This window comes from Motacilla alba, chromosome Z (assembly GCF_015832195.1).
Source record: "Motacilla alba alba isolate MOTALB_02 chromosome Z, Motacilla_alba_V1.0_pri, whole genome shotgun sequence".
NCBI lineage: Eukaryota > Metazoa > Chordata > Aves > Passeriformes > Motacillidae > Motacilla > Motacilla alba.
In genome coordinates, this window is record NC_052046.1 from 15,208,639 (window position 1) to 15,234,080 (window position 25,442).

At 38.2% G+C, this 25,442-nt stretch overlaps 1 protein-coding gene across 2 annotated transcripts in view; it reads left to right on the plus strand.

Moving 5' to 3' along the window:
- Positions 1-25,442, plus strand: part of PARP8 (poly(ADP-ribose) polymerase family member 8) — a 114,008-nt gene that overhangs the window by 47,608 nt on the left and 40,958 nt on the right. For both annotated transcript variants that reach the window (XM_038123578.1, XM_038123579.1), the window contains exons 3-9: positions 6,883-6,920; positions 11,997-12,086; positions 13,447-13,517; positions 15,879-15,956; positions 20,536-20,630; positions 23,489-23,549; positions 24,596-24,686. In XM_038123578.1, the coding sequence (XP_037979506.1) occupies positions 6,883-6,920; positions 11,997-12,086; positions 13,447-13,517; positions 15,879-15,956; positions 20,536-20,630; positions 23,489-23,549; positions 24,596-24,686 (524 nt within the window). The remainder of the gene's footprint in view (positions 1-6,882; positions 6,921-11,996; positions 12,087-13,446; positions 13,518-15,878; positions 15,957-20,535; positions 20,631-23,488; positions 23,550-24,595; positions 24,687-25,442) is intronic.

Below are 25,442 nucleotides of genomic sequence, written 5' to 3' on the forward strand. Positions count from 1 at the left end.
CAGTACAGGCTCAGGGCTGACCTGCTGGTCAGCCTCGTCTCCAGTGGAGAAGGACCTGGGGGTCCTGGTGTCCATGAGCCAGGACAGCAGTGTGTCCTTGTAGCCAAGAATGACAGTGGTAACCTAGGGTGCATTAGGAAAAACATTGTTGGCAGATTAGGGAGGTGATTCTGCCCCTCTTCTCAGCCCTGGTGAGTTGTGCTGAGTTCTATGCTCTTCAGAAAAAGAGAGACACGGAACTCGTGGAGCAAGTCCAGTGGAAGATGACAAAGATGATCAAGGGACTGGAGCATCTCTATTATGAAGACAGGTGGAGGAAGTTGAGCCTGTTCAGCCTTGAGAAGAGACAGCTGAGAGGGCACCTCATCAGTGTCTGTCAGTGTCTGCAGGGAGGGGTCAGAGCAGGCACCAGGCTCTGCTCAGTGCTGCCGAGCAATAGGACAAGAGGCAATGGGCAGGAACTGAGGCACAGGAAGTTCTACCGGAATGTGAGAAAGATCTTTTCTGTGCAGGTGACCAAGCACTGGAACAGGTTGCTCAGAGAGACTGTGTAGTCTCCTATGAAGGAGATGTTCAAGGACTGTTTGGACACAATCCTGTGCCATGTACTTTAGGGTGATCCTTCTCGGCCAGGGAGGTTGGACCAGATGACCCACTGTGGTTCCCTCTAGTCTGACCCATGCTGTGATTCTGTGATATGTAACAGAATAATAGCATAACTGAGGTTTGAAAAGGCCTCTAAGATCATCAAGCTCAACTCTTAACACTACCACCATGTTCACCAGTAAACCATATTCCCAAGTGCCATATCTATACACCTTTTGAATACTTCCAAGGATGATGATTCCACCATTTGCCTGGGAAGTCTGTTCCAATGCCTAATCAACCTTTTCGTGAAGAAGCAGAACAGTATTTGTGTTATATAATTGTAAATGTGCATTTATAAATACACATTTTAAAAGTCTCCATATTTTTTTTTTGCTGGAGACAAAAGTGAATGCCAGCAAGAGTTGTTTACAAAATCTGCCAGGTAAGAAAATGCAGAATGATGCCACGGTTCTGTGCATGTTTCTGAATATGAGCTTTAGTGGACCACTTCCTCAGCTGATGTGTGCTAAGTGAGATACAGTCTTTGAAAAGCTCTAGAATGGAAATCAAAATTATTTTTCCCATACTTCTATTTTTTTAAGAGCTCCACTGAAATGTAGTGAAGCATTGTTTGTCAGCACACCACTCATATATACCAAGTGATAGAGTATCTTACTAATTTACTTGTTCATAATCTATTGAAAAACCTAATATTTATCATTCACTCATATTTGTGTCAGTTGAACACCAAATGGAGAGGTTTTATTAAGTTTCTTTGTCACAGCTGTAGTATTTTTTCCTTATTTATCAGTTGTTGTTATTTTGTTCTGTTTTCAACATAAAATGAAACGGTTGTCTGCCGGCTGTGACTTCATAGGACTTGTCTTTTAGTGGTGTCCTTTAAACAGGAGATACCTTTTTGCCATAGAGGATTGGTGCTTCTGGCTTCTAAGTCTCTTCTGCTATTATTTGCATGCCTGTACTCTACATACAAATTGGAAGACTTGACATTGGAGTCTTTTTCAGTGTATTTAGATATTAGTTTTGAATTATACTTCTCTTCACATAGTCTAATTCATGTGAGGTCAGTTACAAAACTAAAAAAATACTTGGTTTTTTTTTCTGTTGACTAATCCAGTTTTTTTGGTAAATAGTGTACCTAGGTTTTTATCTGGTCAATACCTAAACACCTTCATCTTCCAGTTCTTAAGGCACTTCTTCAAGGGTCATCTGTTTCAGAAATGCAATTTGAAAGTTTTGTTTGGGTGCAATCCCACAGTTTGTCTTCCGAAAATTATAATTTCTACCCTGTATTTGTGGTGTGATTTATTGTCAGGTTAAAAGGTTTCAAAGTGGATCTCAGAATAGAGAGTGGCTTGTGTTCATGGTGAAAGGCTTTTTGGAACCAATTTTATTTTGTTTGAGGACAAAAAGCTGGTCAGAAGTAAAGCAATATGAATGGTCTGGTTTTAGAATCAGATGCTGGTCTTATTGAAGTAGAAAATGAGACTAAAAGCTGTGACAGTAATAGGAATCCACTGAAGAATTTGTAAGCATTTTCAAAGATAAGAAAACAAAAACTTGAAGACAGAAGTACTTACTGTATAATTATTGAACATTCATGAATTGTTGATCTGCTGTGGCATGTTGTGTGCAGATACTGCAAATGTATGAATGTTGTGAGTTTATAGCTAGTAAGTGGTGAAAGAATACAATTCCACTTGTATCTTTTCAGCTGGATCTTATTCCTTTCTACAGTTTCACCTAGAAAAGAGTAAAAGTATGATGTGTATATGGTGTTGTACTTTCAGAAATATTATGTAGATCAATTAAGAGGTCCTTTGGACCCAAAGTTGTCAGCATAATTTTTTGTTTTGTATCAAAGTTTCAGTCATATTTTTTTCATCTCACCAACTTGTTCAAAAGCTGACCCCGGCATATAACCAATACCACAGTAGCATTTCCTACTTCAAGTTTATCCATAGCTTGCTTTGCTGAGTTTTAATAGCCTTCTAAAGGTATAAAATTTTGTGCTGATTGCGTTATATCATTGATGAGCTAGATTTGAGATTTTGGCCTATCATAAACAAATTCTGCAGCTTTGGATGCATTATGGTTAAGTCCTATTTACTCTTTCTTTTGTATTTTGGTATAGATTGGCATTACCATCAGATTCCACATGACAAAAAAATCTTGTTTTCTTTCTTCATCTAGTTTGCAAGAAACAACATTAAGACATAGAGCTCTGGCTCTAATAGAGATGGTTTTGCAAGAAACAACATTAAGACATAGAGCTCTGGCTCTAATAGAGATGGTTTTGCAAGAAACAACATTAAGACATAGAGCTCTGGCTCTAATAGAGATGGTAAAACTGGAATAGAAACTAGATCACATTTCCACACTTAATAAGGCAGTAAGTCAGTTGTTGCCATGGGACAGAGCTGGTTGAATTGTCATAACTATTCCATAGGCATAAATCTTAGACTTGCACCAGATGCTTCACACTGTTCCTGCTGTGCAAAACAGCTGGAAGTTTGGCTTAAAGGATTTCTTTCTTAGAGAGAAACAATGGGTGGCATGGAGCAGAGATAACCCCAAACTGACGGGAAGCTACATCTCAGATACAGCATCGCTCTTGTGGCTTTAGGATGTGTATCTGATTATGGGGTTTGTATCATGATGGGCAAAACTGCAGTTCAAGGCTCGCGAAGCAATCTTGGAGATGGATACAGGGAAGTGAAGCTGGTTGGTTTCCTGTCTATGAACGTGCTTTGCTGCTCTAACTTTTGCTTTGCTCTGTTTTCTGGTTTTCCAAATTTCCTTTGCCCTGGAGATGCAGTTTTGGGGTAGCATTTTGCCTGGTAGTATAATCAGTTAAGACTTTCTACTCCTTTTTAACTAGCTTCAAGAAATTGTAGTAATGTCAGATGAAGATGAATCTGCTTATTTTGTATTCAGTTGGGAAAGATTAATTTAAAAAATAGCAATTACATGGTGCCTAGCCATCTGGTTGATGAATTAGTTCTCCAGTGGAGATGAACTCTTGCATAATAATTTTTCTGTAGAAAGAAGGAATAGATACAGTTAAAACACGTTGGAAAATTCTTGCAACGAGACCCCAATGAGTGAGTAAAATTGTTACTAAGCCAAAGCTGTCGATGTTACTATTATTTCAAGCAATAAGAAGTTTACATAAAAAACATGAAAAATTACATTTCCCACTAATTTCTCACATAGTACTTTATTATTTGTTAAATAACAAAAATTTTAGTAGGCCATTTCAAGTATGAAGCTTGTTCTAAGCTTAAAGGTTGAGAAACATAGGTGTTGCAGGATGTCTTCTGTAGAAGGTCTGAGTGAAACAGAAACAGCACCATCACAGAGGCTTTGTTTACACCCAGGAGTTTAACTGTTCCTGTAGCTAAAGCAATATAACTGAGCGAGCAGTGGTGAATGTGTTTATGAGAACGGGAATAAATTATACTGCTGTAAGCTGTATTTAGTAACTGCAATAAGGGTGTACTGAGGAGCTGCATTGCCAGAAGGAAAAATCATTTCCCTCACTGGAATAATCATGTTGTACTTGTATGTGAGGGCCAGGCCTAAATTAATTCCAGTTGCATTTCTGAGTTCTTAAATGAGAAAGCTGCTTCAAGAAAGGCTTTCTTTGGCTTTGGGAGGATTTGACGCTGAGAGGTGTTGAACATCTGCATCTTCACTGAAGTCTGTGCTGTTTAAGGTGCTGTAAGTCATCGTGGTTGTGTGTTTGTGGCTTGGCTCTAAATCTTGTTAAAGTCAGTGGGAAAATGCTTGGGTGGCTGGAGAACAGGAACCCTTGGGAGACCTTTATTTGCCTGGCATATCTTGTTCTCTGACAAATCAGGTGTGCAGGCAGTAGGAAGCAGTTTATCCTGAGAGCAGAAAAATGTGCTCAAGGGTTACTGTGTGTGACAATCACAGAGGAGAGTTCAGATAAAAATCCAAGTTTTGTTTTGTTCAGTAGTTTTATTTCCACTTTTTGCTTCCATGATCCACACATAACTAACACGAGTTGACAAGCTGAAGCAAAGCACTACCACCTCTCTCTGGGGGAGGTGGAGTTGATTTATTTGCTCTTTGCTGGATTCACTGGGCTCTGGATCAGATCCCGAGTTTGAGCAGTCAGGTTTGAGACTATTTCTAGCTTGCATTTTCATTAACCTTTTAATTTATTCCACCTCACAAGACAAACAGTATGTTGTTTGGTTACTAGTTTCCGTTTGGCAGCCCCACAGCTGCTGCTGGCAGAGCTGACCACATGATGAAGAAAAAGGAAGAGAAAACTCAGTTCCGTCAGGTTTCTACACATGTACGCATTGACTAAGCAGATGTTAGCTTTGAAATCAAATCCAGCTTCAAAGTTAGGTTATGTTGCTGGTGTCTTTTCCCAGCTGAATTTTGAGTATCTGCACTCAAAGTTTGGGGAACCCTTCAGTCCCTGTTGTTGTTCTGAATATTGGAACAAACCCATACCCAGAAATTCTGGAGGCAGCAAAGAAGTGTGCAAGCAGTCAGTCCAAGAGATTAAGGCTCTTTCAGTACCTTTTTCACTAGTAGAAGGAAGAAGTCATGGTTACAAACATTTCTAGAGGATGGGGTTTAGTGAGAACAGGCACACAGTTAAGTTCTCAGGAATTTTTGGGGGTATTCTGATTTTTTTTTTCTGCATCACAGAGCAAAATTCTCTACATATGACTGCACTGAGATATAACATTTCCTTATTTTGGAATATTCCCTTATTTAAAATAGTGATACTATACATGATGACAGATTAATTAGATTTAAATAACCCAGTCCTTAGGAAAAATACTCCAAGATGAGGGGATACAGATGCTGCCTATTCAAAATATCTAAAACATAATTAAACCAGAAAAGTCATAAAATGTTGAATTTGTGCAGTGATGGGATTTTAATCAGCAGTTGTGTGGGAAAATCCATGGTCAGCTGTGATAAATGCTCCTTCTTCTTCAATTTATGAGAACATTTGCGGCTGTTGAAGAAACAGGCATCTTTGTATCTTAGTCAAACAATACATAAAGTATGCTGAAATAGATGGTGTGCAAAAACAGGTGACAGAGCTGTGTATTAATAGATCGACTTGCAGAAGCAAGTGTGAGGGAATTGATTGCCTCTTACAGCCACTGTATTGTGAAAGTGGAACTCATTTAACCAAAACCCTTGAGAGAGAAACATTAACAATCATACCTGGCTTCAGTTTCTTGTCTATATGGGAGCTATTCATGTCATTTAGAAAGATGGTATGAACCAATTTTCAACAATTTTTCAGCAAGTGCAATACATACCAAAATTTCTTAAGAGGACTGTACTATCCTGCTTTGGCTTAACTCACTACAGACATGAGCCAACACCATATATTATTTAAATGTGTAAGTTGACACAATATATAGGATTTAGAATTGGAGAGAATAGGAATTATACAACAGAAATCTTTCAGTGTGCTTTATAGTTGAATTTTTTAAATGCAAAAATTAAGATGCGCACTGAACTTAAAACCAGAAGGACTTGGTGAGTAGTTAGATAACTGAACAAGCCGTCACGCCTATTTGTCCTGCTCTCAGCAGTGAGTTTAGTGAAGATCTCACTGGAAGATAGGGAAAGCAGATGGGAACTGAGCTGCAGAATCAGGATGGTGGTTTTGAGCGACCGTTTTCTGATGAAACAGATTCAGGGAATCCATGTAGTGAAGCTGCTCTTCAGTGTGACTGTGGCTCTCTCAAATTTTAATTTGAACACAGTTTGACAAAAAGGTACAGATACTATGTAAAATACAAAGTTCTGATGGAAGGAAGGAATCCAAGACATCAGAATGTACAACATTGAGAAAGACTTCCTGCTGAGTCTTGAGTCAAATAAAGAAAGTCAAATACAGATAGAGGAAAAAACTGGGCTTTACTAGTTCTCCAGCTCTGGTGTTCAAAGAGTGATCTTTTTTTTAATCAGAAGTGAAATGTTACTCTAAAGGGAATATAATGCAGCCTTGATACTCCTTTTAAGAACACTGGAATCAGGATATGCCAATTTAGCAAAGTAAGCTTTCAAAATGGGCATGATGCTTTTTATTTTCAGCTGAGCACTTCAAAAGCCATCAAAATAGATGTTACCCTCTGTTCTGGAAACTCTCAGGAAGCTATAAATAAGCATAAAATAATACAGGACCAGGAAAAAGTGTTGTGCCAGCAGTCAGTGTTGTTGTTTCTAATTTTGTTGTTGTTTTTCTTTTCTTCTTTTTTACAGTGTGTCCTATTCAGTGCATGTCTCTGAGGATTACCCAGGTACAGTGCAACATCCTTGCCTGTGAAACATGTATACATGTTACCACAATTTGCTATATTCAAATGAGAATATCTGAAAGGGTGTTGATCGTCTTCCAGGTGCATCTTGTACTAATCATTTTCCATTAGTTAAGATTATTTACACCGTCACTTCTCCTTTTCAGGATCATTTATCAGCTGGGTCAGGGTGAGAACACAGGTTCACGAGTTCAGATAGACTGTAGGTTGGGGAGCTGGAGCCAACAGGGACAGGAGTGAGAAGGTGCCCAGCTTCTCTTTGGCATGGTGGATAAAGCTTGATCTTTCAGAAGCCTGAGGAGTCTGGCTCAGGGCCAGCAGAACACTTGTGCTGGAGACCTTAATGAGGCTGCTGGTGCTCTCCAGGTTAAGCTTGCAGACTCTGTGCCTCTTGAGGTCAGCCGGAGCCAAGCACTCGTGTGTGGCTCTTTGGTCGTGCTGGCTCACAGAGGGGTTCCCAGCTGCTCAGCCCAGCCTCCCTTTAGTACATGGAGCTGAGTTGGCAAAGGTGTTTGCCTAACCACATGGCTAGTCTTGATGTGGCATGTTATTCATAGGAGACAGAAGCAGGTGAGAACAAAAGCAAGTTTTCAAGGAGCCTATTTCCCCAATTTCCTTCACAAAGACACTGCACAGATACTTCAGGCAGCACAGGCTATCAGAAGCAGAAGAGGGAAGCAAGGATGACAGGTGCTGTGCAAATAAAGGTTTATGGTAGTACTGTTGGACTGCATCATATTGTGCACCTGTGATTATTTAACAGTGTAAGTACCATGAATGATATGAAATCCTCTGCCTGTTTTTGATCTTCATCTGTAGCTTTTCTGAAATGTTTCTCAAAGAAGTATTGTTTCTTTTAGAAGCTCTGAAGAAGTGTGACTTTGATCTTCTTCACTGATAAGCAGCAGATGATGTCTCATCAAAACACCAGTGTTTGAAGCAGATAGAGAAAAAAATCAACAGTGGTGCCAAAAAAATGGATTCTGTGAAAGAACGCTAACAACCTCTATTAGATTTATTTTTTAACCTCTTTTTAACTGAAGAGGAGAATGATATTAGTCTATTCAAGGTTTAGAAATGGGAGAAACTGAGATTCATAAAATGCACAGTCATACCTGTGATAAATGCATTTACAGATTACTGCATTGAGCTGACAATAAACAGAGGGACGAATAGTTGAAAAAATCTTCATTATGTGTTATTAATAGTATCTTGCATTAAATATCACAAAATTTGACCTCTGGGAACTTCTAAGTAAATGGTAAGCTGAAGCACTGAACCAGCAGCAGTTACTTGCACAGCACATGAGAACTCATTTCCTGGGCAACTCTTCTGTCTGATAGACCTCAAAATTTCCTTCTGAGTGGTGTTTGCAGCATGTCCTGATAGCCTACAAGCCTGAGTGACTTTAGTGTCCCTGAAACCTGATGAATATTCTGTGCCATCATGCCCTATATATTAAAGGCAGATAGCAATTGAACATTTCACACTGTAGTTAGCTTGGAGCAGAGAGTAAATCAGTACTGATAAAAATCCAGCCCTTTAGGGATTTGGAAGAGCTGATTTCATTCACATCTCAAGCTCTTGCAGGACATATGTGTGCTTTATGATGAAGAGATGTTCAATGTGTTGGGAACAATAAGGACCTTCTGCCATTTTGCAGCTTTGATCATAAAACACTCATTTTGACTCAGTGAGCTCGGTTTTTGGCACCTGCTTTTGTCCTAAATTTCTAACCCAATGTTATTGCTGACTGCATCTTCCTTCTCTGACAAATGTCTTAAGGAAGGCTACAGGGACATGTCAGGGTGTGATGGAGTCAAGTCTGGGAAGCCCTGTGCTGATATCCTCAGCTCGGTGTTCTTCAAGTACTGCTGCAAGTTGATAGAGTTCAGAGCAGCACGTGCTCTCAAATTAAATTTCTCACAGGATAAACCTTTGCAGATTAAGGTTTAAGTCTATTAGTGCATAGCTACAGCAAACTTTTATCCTGTGCAGATTAAGACTGTGTAATACAGAGTGGATCAGATTTGTAAATCCAAGACAAGGTTGTCAGAGTTGATAATCAGATAAATTGCTAATGTGTGCAATAAATACATGAAAATAGGAGAGATTAGGCCATGATACAAGTGATGTAATTCAGCTAAAATGCTACCACCAAAAGCAAATTTTGGATACTAAATGAAGAGCCTTGGGTAGTGTACTCCCACAGCCTGCTTTGCTGTAATGTACATGCAGTACATGTGTAATGCAGCATCGCCACTTTGGTACTGACAACAGTGTGTAGCTGTTGCTGAATTACTTATTGAAGCATCAAATACAAGCAGATGAGTTTTAAATTGTACCTATGGAAACCGTAATGTGACATGACAACTTTCAATAATGGAAGGTGTTTGAAGGTTTCACATTTAAGGGGGAAAGCTAAAAATGTGCTCACAAAGGCACACCGAGGACTTAACAGTAATAGTGTTGAGACAGTAATGTCTGAAAGTTACATATCCATTGCTGCAGTTGTGAAAACAGAACTGAAAAGTTTAGAGCCAGGTGGTAACAGTTTCAGCAAAGTATTGCTGTAACAATTTTCTCATAACATTGACACAGCTGGAGAAAATAATCTTTCTAAGGAGCAGTTATAGAATATAATGTCCATGAGTAGACTGAAGTCCCACTTACATGAGTGTATCATGTCTCCTCTGGGAACCAGGAGAGCAGCAAGAACTTTGCTAATGAATTTGTGTTCAGAATGATTTGTGTTGGCTGGCGGAAACTTGTAGAACTGCTGTAGTCTTTTATTCCAGTGATTTTTTAACCCAGAAGGGTACACACCTTCTTATACCTCAATAGATTGCAGCAGAGATGGAGAGAAACAGTTTGTCAGCTAGTAGTTTGCTGCATCCCTCTGCTAGGTCCAGGCATTATGTCCTCCAGTGAAGAGGATAAGTAGTCCTAGGTGTCAAGTGTTAGAAATGGGTTGTTGAAGAAAACAAATCAAAGCCATTATCTTAATTTAAAGTCTCATCATATTGAAGAAAGGAAAAAAAGCCCGAATAGCTGCCGAATAGCAAAAAACAAATAAAAAACAAAAAACAACTTGGCAGTGAAAGTCATATTATCCAGCTGCCAAGCAAGAATGACAATGGACATAAAAATATAATTAAAATCTGTAAAACCTGTAGCTGAGTAGTTCTTTTTCCATATATGTATGTCTTTTCTGTACAGAGCATACTCTGTTCCTAATTTTCTGTACAGCAATAGGCTGTAGCACAAGGATTTCCTCACCCTTCCATGTATGTGGTGTTAGGTCTGTTTATAGCCAAATGATGGCCTCAATTATCTTAGCTCATTAGACTGTATAGCAGTAACTTACACTCCCAAAACTGGGAAACAGATGTGCTTGTGTTGTATGTGCAAGGTGGACACAGAGATGATGGTGACAAGGTGGAGAACGTAAACAGATACAAGGCAGGGCTTCTTGCAGAGGTCAAGCTGCAGCTGTCCTGTGGCGGTAGATCACAGCCCCTCCTGCCAGTAGACAAAAGTAGGAGAAGGAATGAATGCTGACAGAAGGGACCCCACTTTGTTCACACGATGCCATGGCTGTAAAACATATCCCCATGTCCAGTGTGTGGCTGGGCAGCCACAGACTGATGTTTTGCTGTGCCCACAGGAGTGCAGGGCTTGGGCATCAGTGGTGTTGGCCTCCTGCAGCATTGCCTGCACACAACGTGTGTGTGTGGAGCCATCCACAGATGCCTAGATTTCCTTGCAGGACAGGACAGGAGTGGGAGTAGGCGAAGGTGTGGGACAGAGTCAGACCTGGCAGGTGTGTGTGAGTGTGGCAGAAAGGCTGTTTTGCAGGTGGCAGCCAGGAAAACCCTTCTGTGTGTGGGGTGTAGCTGCTGCCCTCCCCAGTCTGGCACACCATGCAAGGAACAGCCCACAGCCCCATGCTCCTTCTTGATAAAGGTGGCTAAGAACTGCTGGGATACAAAGGATGATGTTATTGTACTTTGTTGCAGTTAATGTTAACACCTGCAGCATTTCACTGGGAGCACTCAAAAGTTTTGAGGCTGCAGCAGTATGCTTAAAATTGCATGTGATTTCATGCACCTTGCTGATGTGGGACCAAAGTGTTTAAAAGTGTAAGTCACTTTATCTGTGATTATCTTAATTTTAGGCCTTTCTTCTCTAGAGCATAGGTTTCAACTCAGCCCAGACCATTAGAAAACAAAGTATCATTACTTTCATAAGCAATTCAGCAGTACATGCAAAATCAGCTCCTGCAGGTAGTACAGAAGACCCTGCTGCTTCTTGGTTTTTGCTAGGAAACATTAAGTTGGAAAGAGAAAAAAGAAACCAAGCCAAAAAAAAAAAAACAAAAAAAAAAAAAAAAAAAAAAAAACCAACAAAAAACCAACCCAAAACCAAGCAGACTCACTCCTTGTAATAATCCCTGTATTTTAAAAGAAAATTCGGTGGAAGAGTTATAATATTCATACATACCAATGTTTTGGTTAAGAGGGAGGGATTTCTTTTCTCCCTGAATCAGGTGGAAGAAAGGTTATCTACAGATTTGAAGACACTTCAAATAACGTTTATGTGACTAGGCAAAGTGAGGCACAAGTATTTGGCATAATTGGCTGTTAACACCCAGCTCTCAGTGCAGCTTTCACCCTGCTTATCAGGTCTAGCTTGAGTTTTGGTGTCTGACATAGCAAAAAACATAGAAAAAGTATTAGTTTTGGGAAAGGTTGGCCACCCTAAGCCTTGTGGGTTGGTTCAGAGCACTGCTGGGTGTGATTCTCAAAAGCCCTGACATCACACTCCATGGTTTTGCTTTAGAAAGTTTGGGTCTGAATCGCCTGTACTTATAATATTTTTCTTTTTGTTAACAATTTCAAGGGATAAAAGCCAAACACACCAGGAAGTTGGTAGTGCTCAGCTTCCCTAAGCATCTGGGGAGTGGTTCCTTGTGACAAAAATCTGGGATAGGAAACATTGGAAGGGGCTGACACAGCACAATGGAACTTCACCATGCAAAGTGTTTTTCTTTCGTAGATAACACTTACGTTTCCAGTTCTGATAACGATGAAGATGTGTTAGTTACAACAGAGCCAATTCCAGTAATTTTCCACCAAATTGCTACAGGTAATCCTATATCCGGAGAGTTTATCAAATTCGTGATTTTGGAGGAAAGCAAAGATGTTGCCTGCACTTAAGAGGGAGATATTATGTTAACAGGTTCAGCTGTACAGTTTGCTATTTTCTCTGGGCTTGTTCTAGTAATTGTCCAACATTTCAGAAGAGAAGAAATTTAAATATTTCTTTTGGGGATCACTACAATTGTGTGCAGAATGTATTTTTTGCTTTTAATGTCTTGCAGCCTCTGCTAGAGCAATTTCCTTTGAATACAGCCAGAGATGTTTAATACTTTCCAGTTATGAGTTTTCATGATCACTTGCTTAAAACTGCACTAAATCTTCACCACTGTGGATGAAACAGTCTGTAACAACTACTACTACCTCTTGTGAATTATTTCAGGAAATGATTCAGCTGTTTCACTAAATTCCACTATAGAAAAATTATTTGTTTTTTCCCAGTGATTTTGGGGACCCTCTCATTATAAATTATTTCCTTATTTTCAAAAAGTAATTGATACAGGAAAGGGTATGCTTTCCAGACATACAGACACATTTATATTGTATTTAATAAAGATTTGTGCACACACTTCATGGAGACAGTTTGGATTCTAGCAGACAAATTCTCTGATTATTTCAGGCTGCAGAATAAACTGCACAGAGCACTCTTAATTCTGGCAGGTCTTCAGATAGGAACACTTGATTTTGTAATTTATTATTATTATTATTATTATTATTATTATTATTATTATTATTATTATTATTATTATTATTATTATTATTATTTAGGACTTATTTTGCATAACAGAGAATTATTTTGAATTCTACTGGGGGACTGGTATGATATTCACTCTCTATCTCATTAATACAGATGTAAATCAAGAGTGATCTTACTGAAGTTAATTGCAGGACCACACAAACACAATCTTGCTAGTATCATAGAAGTTTGTGACAAATTTTACTTGAAAATACTTCTTTACTTTGAAAAGAAATTAAGCCTGTAATTTACAATAGAGTAAAAACCTATCTTTTATATAGAAGATTTTTTTTTCCCTGAGGAGTTTGATTTTTCATTCTTTTATAAATTAAATTAACAAATGACGCTAAATTGTAAATCATGAATTGGGAAAAGCAAATGTCGTAGATGGATCAGCTGAGTTTCATTCACACTTTTAAAAAGTCTTCTGGGAAGTAGAGGCTTCCTAATTTTATACTCTTGCATTGTAAACTCTGATGCATTTCATATCTGTAACTTTTTGTTCCTTATTTGCTCTACTACTGCAACTAAGAATTCAAAGTCTGCATATGCAAAACTATTTTCACCTTTTTTTCCACACATATTTTCCCTGTTTTCCTTTTTTTTCCCCAAGAATTAAGAAAAACCAATGATGTCAACTATTGCTTATCCATAAAGTCAAAATTACAGAGGGAGAATGGAGAGGTATGTATTTCTTGTATGTATATTTTAACAGAAATTATTTTAAGGAGCAAAAGAAAATAATAGAATATGAATGCTCACCATGGACTTCCTATCAAAATGTGCTTATTCAATCTGTGCATGTTTACATGTTTTAGAAGGTTACCATATTTCTCTGGGTTTCAAAAATGGATTAACCAGTGATTTACATAGTTGGGATAGAGATTCTACTCCTATCCTAGGAAATACGTTTTTGGTGTTTCATTTTTTGTTCAACAGTGTTATGGACTCTTTTGACCCTAAATATACAGCTCTCCTAGAAAAGTAGATAGTGATTCCATTACCTTTTAACCTACTTTGGCACATAAGACGTCATCTCAATTCCTCCCGACTGCTTCTTCATATAGCCTCCAGCAATCCTGCTGCAGACTCTAGACCTCTGTAGGACTCTTCTCACCATGAGCAGGGTCTTGAGTGTTAGGGTCTTCCAGGCACAGTGGCATTTGCCCTGTGCCTCTTGCACAGCTTTCTGACTAGTCTTGCTGAGGAAGAAGTGGCACGAAGGTGAAATCCACACTTGGGGCTTGACAGTGTCATGGCCTCAAAGAGGGCACCACAAAGGCTCCTGCCTCAAGCGAGGGGTTGAGCATTGTCAGGACTTCAGGTGCTTGACCTAAAGTCTTCCTTTAGTAAGGGTGGGTGCTGAGTTTCTTACCCTGGAAATGGGAGGTAAGCATGCCTGGATGCTATGCGTATCGGGTTTTTTGTAAATGAAATGTCATTTGATGTCAAAAGCTGCACTGAAAATACTTGGCTTTTACTGCCTCATCATTGTATTCAGTGCTCTGTGAACGTAAGAAAAACAAGTGTGGGAAGAATTTACCCATTTCCTTAAAAGCCTGAAATATAGTTAGCTTCTGTGGGACTGAGTTTGAACTTCTGTTTTGTTTCTAGTTGAATCAGGTAGTTAAATGTGAAAGTACTGAAAAAAAAATCTTTACAAGAAATCTCTTAACATTGATAATTTCTGTTGGCTAGACAGGTCAAGGTTTGGTTAGGATATGTTGGGCTTGTCACCATTCTAATATGACAGTTCTGTGTGGAATTTTTGTTCAGTTGATGTCTGTTTTGAAACATACTTCCCTCTGAAGTGATTTTATTATAAAACAAAGAAGACTAAAGTTATTTTATCTATTTTCAGTGAAGTAGAAGCAGAAGTTATTTTTTATGTCTTGGCAGAAATTGCCATGAGATTGGATAAATACACTTTTGCACTGTACATATACATACAGTGAATAGAGCAGGAATTTAGAGGCAGAAGTAGAGAAATGGCATTGCAATGTCTGACCACAGAAATTGATATACATACTGACATTTATGGCTGTGGAATTTAAGGGTAACTTCTACTTTTTTTGATTCATATTTCTGATTTCTATTCCATTATGGCATGTCTGTATAGAACACAAATAAGAAAAACAGGGTTAAATACATTATGTTCAGGTTGAAGTGAAGAATGATGATTTTACTAGGTGTTCTTTAGGGGCTACTAGTCACCATAGGGCATGGAAATAACACATGCATTGTGGGAAACAAGAATTACTCTCTCAAGCAATTACATAATTATAAGTAAAGGTTCTAGTGGTTGAAAACAGAATATAACATTTTGTCTCATGCTGAGTTGCAGTGAGTACCAGGGTAATTTCAGTTTACTTGATATTATTCACAAAGCAGCCTATTTGGAGCAGGTTTTACTGAGGTAAGCACTGAACTCTCTAATCCTTGCTTTTCACTGTCTCAGAGAAGAGCTACTCAGAAAATTAAGTTTGAAACTTTCCTAACACCAGGATGGAACTTCTGTTAAAAATAATAATTAAGCAGCAGAGTGTCAGGTTTTCACAGAAAGAAACATAAGGTATTCCATGCTTGGACATGGATTATTTCCTGAAACTATTAGGGTTTAATTATGAAAATAAAGTAGAATAAAGTTGTAGTACATTGCTGACACACCAAAAGATCTATGTCCAGAACCAGTCTTGAAGAAAAAGTTATGTTTTGTGTAGGAGAAGCACAGAGTGGAGTATCCCCACAAAGTCTGCTGAATTATCCAGTTCTTTAAAATACCATGCTGTGTTTCTAACCTCACAAGTATTATTTTTCCAACATATATTCAAGGTGGTTTTTTGTACCCTATATTAGTTGCTTTTTTCATGTGCTATTTCATCATTCTTAAAATGGGTCCTCTGGAAAAATTATACTAAAAGATCTCTTAAGAAAGGATGCTGTGAGCTTATTCATAAAAGCATAATTCCTGTAGTTACATTTAGATCTGTACATGCAAGGTCAACATACTGCTTTTATCATTGTTAACTTTCCTTTTCCATTAAGGAGTCACGGCACAGCAGCACAGTTGAAGAAGACTCTGAAGGAGATAATGACTCTGAGGAATTTTATTATGGAGGACAGGTAATGCAGGAATTTTTTTGCACAAGTTCCAAGAAAGTAATATTTGAGAGTTTTTATGTTCATTCCATTACAAATTTATAATATTTAATTTCTTATTTTTTCCATAGGTATTGAGTAGAGTGACATGTGTATATATGTACATAGCACTTTATGGCATAAATATTGAATGTGTTCAAAGTTATAACATTTTCAAAATAAGATCACTTTGATTACTTTTGCAGAGCTATGAGAATGGAAAAAGCAAATACCCTTCAGAAAGCTTGAAAATAGAAGCTACTTGCTTACTTCCAGGAAACAGATAACTGACTCTGTAAAGCTTGTTAATACAAATAGGAAGTCAGGCTGGATCCAAATCTGTTTCCTTCTGGAGAATTGCCATTTTTTTTAAGTAAAGAGCCCTGCATTTTTATGGTGAAAATCGTTATTACAAAACAATTTTGGTCTAGGCAATAGTCCATTCTGTTTCTGAGCTCTAGAGTAAAATTCACCTTGAAAACTGCTGCATATTTTAGATAATTGCACTGCTCTTTGTCTTTCCTTCTTGTTCCCTCAGCAGAATTAATTCTTACGTTCTCTTGTGTATTGGGAAATAAAATCTTTTCATGCCTTTTTCTTTTGCAGTGTGCTTTGCACTGCTAGTCTCTTTATTCAGATTTCTCTTGTTTTTTAGCCTCAGTGTTGCCCCAAGGAACCATTCCTCGCTTATGTTTATTAGAGCTGTTTATTGCAATGAACATTTTGGTGAATTACGGTCGTTGTTTATGAAGGTTGTCCCTTACCTCAGCCTTGAGGCTGAAGCCATCCGTGCCCTGGGTGCAGAGCCAAGGCTGCAGGAGCATGCCAGCAGTGCCAGCAGGGTGTGTCAGTGCAGAGAGCGTGGGATGCTGATGAGCAGGACATTGCTGCTCCTCTTCTCTTGCAGAGCCAACAGTATGGTGGGGTTAGCACACAAAATTCAAGTTGAGGTGCAATACAGTAAAAAAAAAAACAAACCAAAAAAACAAAAACCCCACAAACAAATAAACAAACAACTCCATGTCCCTGAAAAGCTATTGAAAGTTATATTGAAGCTTGAACTGAAATAATTTATTTCCATAGTTTGAAATAGCCAGCATGGGGAATTGACTCATGTTCGCTTTAGAAATGACTGTAGGAATTGCTTCCCTTCAGCTGCTGACTCCTACAGCCCCAGGCTGGGGAGTGCTGGTGAGGACCATACACATAATTCACTGCAAAGAGAGATGTTTTATTTTAATCTACCTGAGAGGAAAAAGCTTCTGATTTTGTCCTGTAGTGATGAGTCGTGTGTACTCGCTTCATTTTTCAACTCTGAAGGAAGGGCAGTAAGCTCAAGGTGAAGGAAAAGGCAGAAAAAAGCTGGGAGTGCTTATTTCTTAAACCAGGGCTGATACATTTGGTGAAGGATGCCTGGTAGTGCCCAAATGAATTAATAAATATTAGCACTGCCTGTGAGATATGAACACAGATAGCAGTACAGCATTTTGCAAGGCATAAAAGACCTGTGTAATAGACAAGACTGGTTAGTATTTAAGTGCCTTATATTAAAATGGAAACTAGATTATATTGCATTGTTTTCTCTATGAGGTAATACATTTAATTGAAGGAATAGTAACTGGCAAAAAAAAATCAGGTTTGCGATAAAAATAAAATATCAGTTCATTATTACTGTTTTGAATATAAAATATCCATAAACAAAATACGGTGAACAAGAAAAGAAAAAGAAGACATCTCAGAAAGTATATTTAAAAAGAGGAAAAAAAGGACATGTCTAATTTAAAATTTCATGGTCAAAAAGATAAAAGTCGAACAAAGAACTTCAGAGTTAAAAAAATAATACTGAGGACTCAGAAAATAAATAGGAAATCAGGTAATGAGCAAAGTCCCTTGAAAGACAAAGAAGAACAATCCTTTTTCAAGCAGAGTGTTTTTGTAGGAGTTGCCAAGTGAGCACCAGGTGTATTGGGGAGACAAAAGATTTGAACATATACGTGGGGAGCAAGCAAGGCAGGCTCCTTCCTTTGAGACAAGTGTCTGCCATGCCTACAGAGAGAGGAGGCAGAAATACTGATGTTGACAAATACAAGGAAGAGATGCCAGTGTAATTGTGTGCAGTACAGTTGGGAAGGATGGAGGTCAGGATAATTCTTTGCATTTCTAAGTGGCTGCAGCTGGAAAGGCAGGAGAGCTGCGGCTGATGAAACAAGGCCCATGGAAGATAGGAAGTGGCATTTGAATGGGCAGTGTAAAGAAGATGCAACCTTTTGCTCGTAAATTAAATGTTCGTATTCAGTTCCTAGGCACCTGCTTGTAATCTTCCCTAAGGATTTAATGGATAAATACTTTAAAGTAGCTAAGTGGTTCAATAGTCTAAGGCCTATTGATTTTCAATGGGATTTAGGTTTGTAAATCACTTAATCTCCTTCTAAAAAGCAACCTTTTGTAAAATAATCTGAATAAGGTCTCAGATTAAAACCAGAGACTTTCTGAACATAGACCTTTCAGTCACAGCAAAGTTATCAGATTTTTTAGCTTTTATATTCACTTTTTCTGCAACTCTGCTAATTCTTGCCTTGAATCTCTATCTTCTACATTTGTGAATAAGAACAGGGGATGAAAACAGAAATACTACTGCCTTTGGCTCTCTCTCTGCATGTCTCTTGTGCTTCAGCTAAATGACATACTTGAAAATGCAGAAATACAAAGCCCTGACAGCCTCCTCTGCGTACATCAGTATGTCTGTGGCACTAATTCAGGGGTGGGAAGTACCATACTGTGGTCTTAAAATTTGCCAGAGCACTGCTTTATTTCCTTTTTGAGTTCATGTCCTCTTACCATGAGAAAATAGATTAGAAAAAACATTATTTTGAGCAGTGTAGTGTTCTGCATAATGTTCCTTTTGTATTTTACTATTATTGAAACATAAGACTGATTTTAAAATCTGGTTTAGGACCAACAAAGGTGGCAAATGCACCACAGCTACGATTTGTGAAATGATTGGTATGCTTTCTTTGGAAGCAGGACAGCAATTATTTACGCATCTTTAAAGAATTCTTCTTTGAGTAATGAGCATGGAAAAAGAATTGGTTTCCCCCTACCTAAAGTGAAAAAAATTGCAATAACATTTTTCTTCCTGTGCTCTTCTACTTGGAAAATTGTTCTGATGTGCCTGCCCAAACAAAGGAAGGATACTTTTTTATAATCTTCTGGTCATGAATATCATTGGTATCTCTGAAAAATACATGTCCATGGCATGCTGATGAATTTTGTGCCTTATACTTAAAGAATTCTAGGTCTGAGTCTAATCAAATTACTCTCTGCTGATTTTCAAAGGTAAAAAGGGGATCATCTGATTATTTTTTAAATACTACTGACATTTAATTAACTTGAAAAGCACATCTCCAAGTATCAGAGCTGAAAGTGTCATAGAACTGGTTTCCTATAGATTTGGGTGTACAGATGAAGAAATAGTACTGCATATGAATGTGGCTCTGCAATAACAAGAATTCTCTGCAGGATTCCTGTATAAGGTTATGTATACGTGTGGGTCTAAAGGGATAAATTGCATTCGGCTGCTTGGCTCTGTGAATTTGTCAAAGCTACAGACCAAATCCTACGCTCATTTCTGAATCTGTTCAAATCTAGGGAGTTCATTGACTTCTGTGGAATTACTGTCATTCTAATTGTTCTAAAGACATAGATTTAAGTTCACACAATTAGGATAATTTTGCTTGAGGAGAAGGTAATAATAGACAGATGATTAATAGATTGTTACATGCCCAAAGAGGTATTTTGGACCTCGTAGAAGATAGAAGGATATTAATTATTTTGGCTTCATACAGTCCAACCAAACCATTTCACAAGTTTTGCTATTTGGTGTAAGCACAAACATAACTTTCTCCATTTTTCATGTTGAGTTTGAAAATAAAAAGGGGGATTGATGTCTAGATGTATACTTCTTTATACCTTCTCTGGTGTAATACTGAACATGGGAAAGTGTTCTTTTAATTTATTTTTTTTTTCATCTGATATTATTGCACTGGAGGCAGAATGTAGCCAGTGAGTAAGCTAAAAATGTAATTTAGATACTGAGGTGCTGGGTATGGAGAATAGCTTCATGTTTCTCTTGTGCCCAAGCCATTCTGTGTCTGGTATATATGAGAATGTGACAACAAACAAGAGCAAGCAAACCTTTGTGCTGTAGTGGTTGGACTAGGATGACAAGACTGGGGACATCTGATCCTTATCCTACTTACCATTTTTAAAATACACAAGTGTCCCAGAACAAACCCTGGCACAAAATAGGACAGATGGATGAGTCCTTTGCAGCTTCTCTTTCCACAAGCAGGAAGAGAACCCTCAAAACACTTCAAGGCAGAGGTGCCTGCTTTGAAAATCTTTCTGCTTTAGCCGATGAGATGGCCTCACGGCTTGAACTTGTCCCTTCTGAGTGTGGCATTAAAGAATCTTAATGCAATGTATTTTACAGAGAGTAAATAGTCTAAATCAAGTGCCAGAAATGAAATACAGAACTCCCAAGATATTTTTCTTTTCCCAACAGGTTAGCTATGATGGAGAACTTCATAAGCACCCACAGCTGGAGGCTGATTTAACAGCAGTGAGAGAGATCTATGGACCTAATGCAGTATCTCTCAGGTATGGCACTGGCCTTTCTGTATTGTGGAACCTTTAATGTTTTGGACTTTGAATTCTATATGGACCTTCCCTGACTGCTGAAACACAAGTCTTTTCTGGTGATCTCTGCATGTTGTGTGAGAAAAGGAAGGATCACTGCAAACCAGTGTCAATGCTGCGGTTTTGGGGGTTCTTTTGTTGTTCAGCATGATTACAAGTAACTGTGCTGAGAACAGCTGAGAACAGCTGTTCTAAAACATCATTGTCTTTTGCAGTTCTAGTCAGGCAGTTGTGTTTTGTTGTAAATTACTATTCTACATTTCTCTAAACCCTTGTTAAACTCTTTTTCTGTCATATTCTATATTTTGCCCTGGAGATGAACAAGAGGAATGATAAGAGATTTAATAAATACTTTCCCTAGGAAACAACTGAAGGAATTGGGTTTGTCTAGTCTAGGAGAAAAAGAGAGAGAGAAGACACTATAAACAGTTTTTCTTCTTCAAAAAAGCTGTTTGTAGGTAGAACGAGTGATAAAATACTCTGTATTGTCATCATGAAAGAGACAGTAAGAAGCTAGGATTTGATCAGAGATGAGGGAAGTTTTCAGGTTGTGGGGATCTAAAGTATTCTGCACAGAAAAGTAGTAGAACCTTGGTCAGATGTGAATTGCTAAAAGTAATTACACACTACTTCTGTTGGGCATATATGAATTCTGCCATAGTGCATATCGCATGTATATTGTAATAAGCCTCAGGTATTTTATAACTTTATTTTCCATCATTTTAATCCTAATCATTCCATAAAAATCACAGGTAGGTAAGATGTAAGAGACCTGTCCTGTATTGCAAGCAAGGAAAATACCAAAATTGTCATACAAACAGAGTAAGAAGAAGAGAGAGCATACCTACAGCTGTGGTGTACTATACCTTTTCAAATTAAATAGATATTTATTATACTTCAAGAACCTGGGGAATTGAAATCTGGATAGCTGTATATAGGTTTAGGAAACAAATAAATGTTTATTTGCTAAATGGATAGCTGTGAAATTCCTTCAAGCTCCAAAAATGGAAACATTGCCCTGAGAAAGTGATCCATCCAGCTGATCTCTTTATATTGCTTATTCATTTATGGGCAGAGGACCTCTGGGAGCTTCAAACTCAAGATGTGTTCATGAAGCTATTGTAGACAGCAGATCATAAGATGCAGGTGTTGGAATAAAACATGATTTCCTCCTCATGTCAGCTTGGGAAATTAAAACTGGAGTTAGCATCATGTGTCTAAAATCCATCTTCTAGGATAGTAGTGAGGTGGGGGCAAAGGGATTTCAAATGAATATGGCAATGTCACAGTTATTCATTTTTCACTAATCTTTCTATTCCATTAGTTTAACCATTCATTAGTTTTATTTATAAAATTATTCTTGTTTATAGCCTTTTGAATCTCAGTTTTGTGAGTAACACCAGCCTTCATACATAAAAACCACTTAAGATACCATAACAATGTTTGGATCTTCTGGAAAGTGAACAAAAAAAAACTGATGCCACTGTTTTGTAGGGTAGTGGCTGAGCCATTCAGTACGTAGACAGCTTCCCTGTTTCAAAGCCAGATTTTCAGTGAGCTGTAGGAGGTCGTGAGTGCCTGTGCGGCACCTGCCCAGTGAGGTGACACTGGAGCAGCACTAAAATGCTGCTGGGAAGTCTCCTGTAATACAGCCCTGTCCTGCTGGTTACCTGTCCTGTGTGTGCAGTGTGTGGGGAGATCTGATCTAGAGAGTGAACTTGGGTTTTCCCGGACCAGAGAGAGCCATTGTGTTGCTGAATTTTGGTGGAAGGGGCTTCCTTCATCAAACTGTGCAAGAGCTCAAGAGATTTCCAGTGGAAACTCAGCCCTACCACAGCTGAGAGGTCACTTTGGTAGGAAAGTTACATTTTACTGATTTAAAACTGGCTTATTGGCTGATTTATGCACAACTGCTGCTCTGCACTTAGTCAAGTTTAATAGAAAAGCATGGAAGTTGCTGTGACAAGAAGCAGAAAAATGAAGTTTTAAAGTTAAAAACATCCTAGTGGCTGGAAGCTAATCTGTGAAAATTTGAGAGATAGTACTTTTACCACATTGTCCACCTAAGTAATGTAAATGAAAAGGAAAACAGATTTTTGTTTAGGTGTGAATAAGTATTTTCTTGCTCTATTTTTTAGAAGTCTTCAAGTATGTTGAGGGAGGGCAATCAGAGTGAGTCAGAAAATAAGAGGCAGAAAAGTTGCAGTTTAAATGTAAGATTTCACATGGCAATGAAATACCTGTTAAATCTGAATCTTGCAATACTGTATATAACAGATAAAAAAGGTAAGTATTGCCTGAAGCACATTACAGGGCAGTTTGTATTTTTGACAAATAATGCTTGAATATGTGTGAAGCAATGCCCAGGTATATCATGCCATCTTTTAGGTTATGGTGCATTTGTCTTCAGTGGTTTATCTGAAGCCTATTCTTAGGTTACTGGCTGTTAACCTGAAATACTTTTGAAAATGAACAAGGGTTTTCTTGTGTCATAAATGGGAGTAGCATATAGCTATTAATTTTTCTTTGTTCATCTGTGCAGTAAGTGAGACAGAAATACACAGCAGCAATGGAGAGATATTTTGGGGCAATTAGTGGAAAAGCAAGCCTGTTTAAGCAAGATCCTCTGAAAAAAAGCTTTTAAGTGCAGCAGACGGTCACCTACTGGAATATTGATCCAATCTATGTAAATGTGTATTTTACAACTATTCTGATTTTACAGATAAGATAATCCTTTATAAAATCTTCCATGTTGTAAGTACTACTGGATTGAGGAGTATCTTAAAGAGCTCTAATGTGATGTAATTATTTCCTTTCAGGGAATATGGAGCCATTGATGATGTAGATATTGATCTACATATTGATGTTAGCTTTCTTGATGTAAGTAATCTAATCACAGAATTACATAATGAACATTAATACCCATTTAATTTCAGTACACATCAGACTCTCTAGACAACCACTGATACTGTCCCTTTTTTTGGAGGCTTGATCTTCAAGTGGGTGTCACATTTTTGATTGATACACGATGGAAAGGTTTTCTTCTCTTTTATGACCACATTGTTAAAATGCTGTTAGGCTTTTATTTGCCACATGTGTATTTCCTTCCAAACATTTTTGGCAGTAGTAAATTTTTTAATAAATATAAATGAAACACCATTATTTTTATGGTAACCTAGACATGAGTCAGGTGAAAGCACTTCTTACAGTCTTGAAGGGAAGAGGACTGTCAGGAGTGCTCCTGTACAGTTATTAGACAGGGGATTGGCTGGCAAAGGGACAGTAGTGCTGTTTTTTGGCTGACAGCATGGCTTCTCTAGCTGTTGTGCTGTCATTCAGCTTCACACTTCCTCACCTCATCATTGTAGCAACTTCCTGGCCTCTATATAAGGAACAAAAATGAGAACTTTTAAGGTCATCATTAGCTTCTGCGCAGATATGTCTTATTTTCAGGTCCTCGCAGAACATAAGACAGTTACTGAGCCTTACTAAATTTTTAAGAAAATCTGATCATAGTTTGAATTATTTAGACCAGTTTAAAGGAGCAAAAGTTTCCATAGCCCTTAGTTACAAGGATAATTTCTATTCAGGTTTTTTTTGCTCCTTTGCTTCTCAGCTTTGAAGTAGTACCTGTTAGTAGATGGGAATGTCTCTGCCTGTACATGCAGTGTTGTGTATAAACCTCTGCTTGGTTTAAATGAGCTCAGTCAAGACCTGGAAGTAGCGGTCTGACACTGCTCTTTGGGGGCGTTGACGTGCCATAATTTGTCCTGAGTCTAATGTCTTATGTTGGAGTAGATACTAAACTGGGTAAATGGATGGATTAATGGATGGTGTTTATAGGAACCCTAAGGTAGACTGACAAAAGGCAGTAGTTCCTCACAATGGCTAATGATGTCTGTTGTTTTCTTTTTGTCTTACACTAGGAGGAGATTGCTGTGGCTTGGGATGTAATTCGCACAGAGCCTATAATAGTGCGACTGCACTGTTCACTTACACAGTACCTAAATGGTCCAGGTTGGTCAATTTTGTATTCTTCTTGTGCCTTGTGTGGTCTCCAGTCTGAGCCATGGGGTAGATACTTATTCACTACCAAATCTTTGACCCTGCTTGTGCTCACTTCTACTGCTGAGGGGAGTCTTATTGATTTGAAATTAGGCTTACATATATTTGCATGGCTGGGCCCTTCCTAGTGACACAGGCATGCAATTTAAAGTTTCATAGGTTGATTTTGGGAACTTATTTTCCTGATATACTTTGAGATGCAGCTGCTTCCCCTAGGATCCACGGTTAGGCAGTAAAGATTGAGAGCGTCTAATATGTGATTTCCTGATTTTTAAAATCAATCATCATCTGCACCAATGAGATCTGACTGATAATGAAGAGATACACAGACCTGTGCAGCACAATAACGTGCCCTTCTTCATGCAGCTTTAAAGAGTCAGGCCATGGTAATTGTCCTTTCAGCTTCTGGTTTCTACATGAGTATGTGAATTCTGGAAATCTTCAGATTTGAAAGAATTTTTAAGTGAGTAAAGTTTCCTCATTAGAGAAAAATGGTCAAGCTCATGAAGAACCAACTGATGTTGAAGATTTGGGAGCATTCATATACAAGAGTCAACTTCAGATATATTTTTACAGTGCAAGTCAGACTCAGTTTGGATAATAACTTGCCCAGCCTTAGAGACTTGCAGTACAGGCTGTCAGTTCATGCTTTTATCTGTGGGAGGACTCTGCCTCTGGAAAATAAATAGACATTTCCAGTCGTGTTTA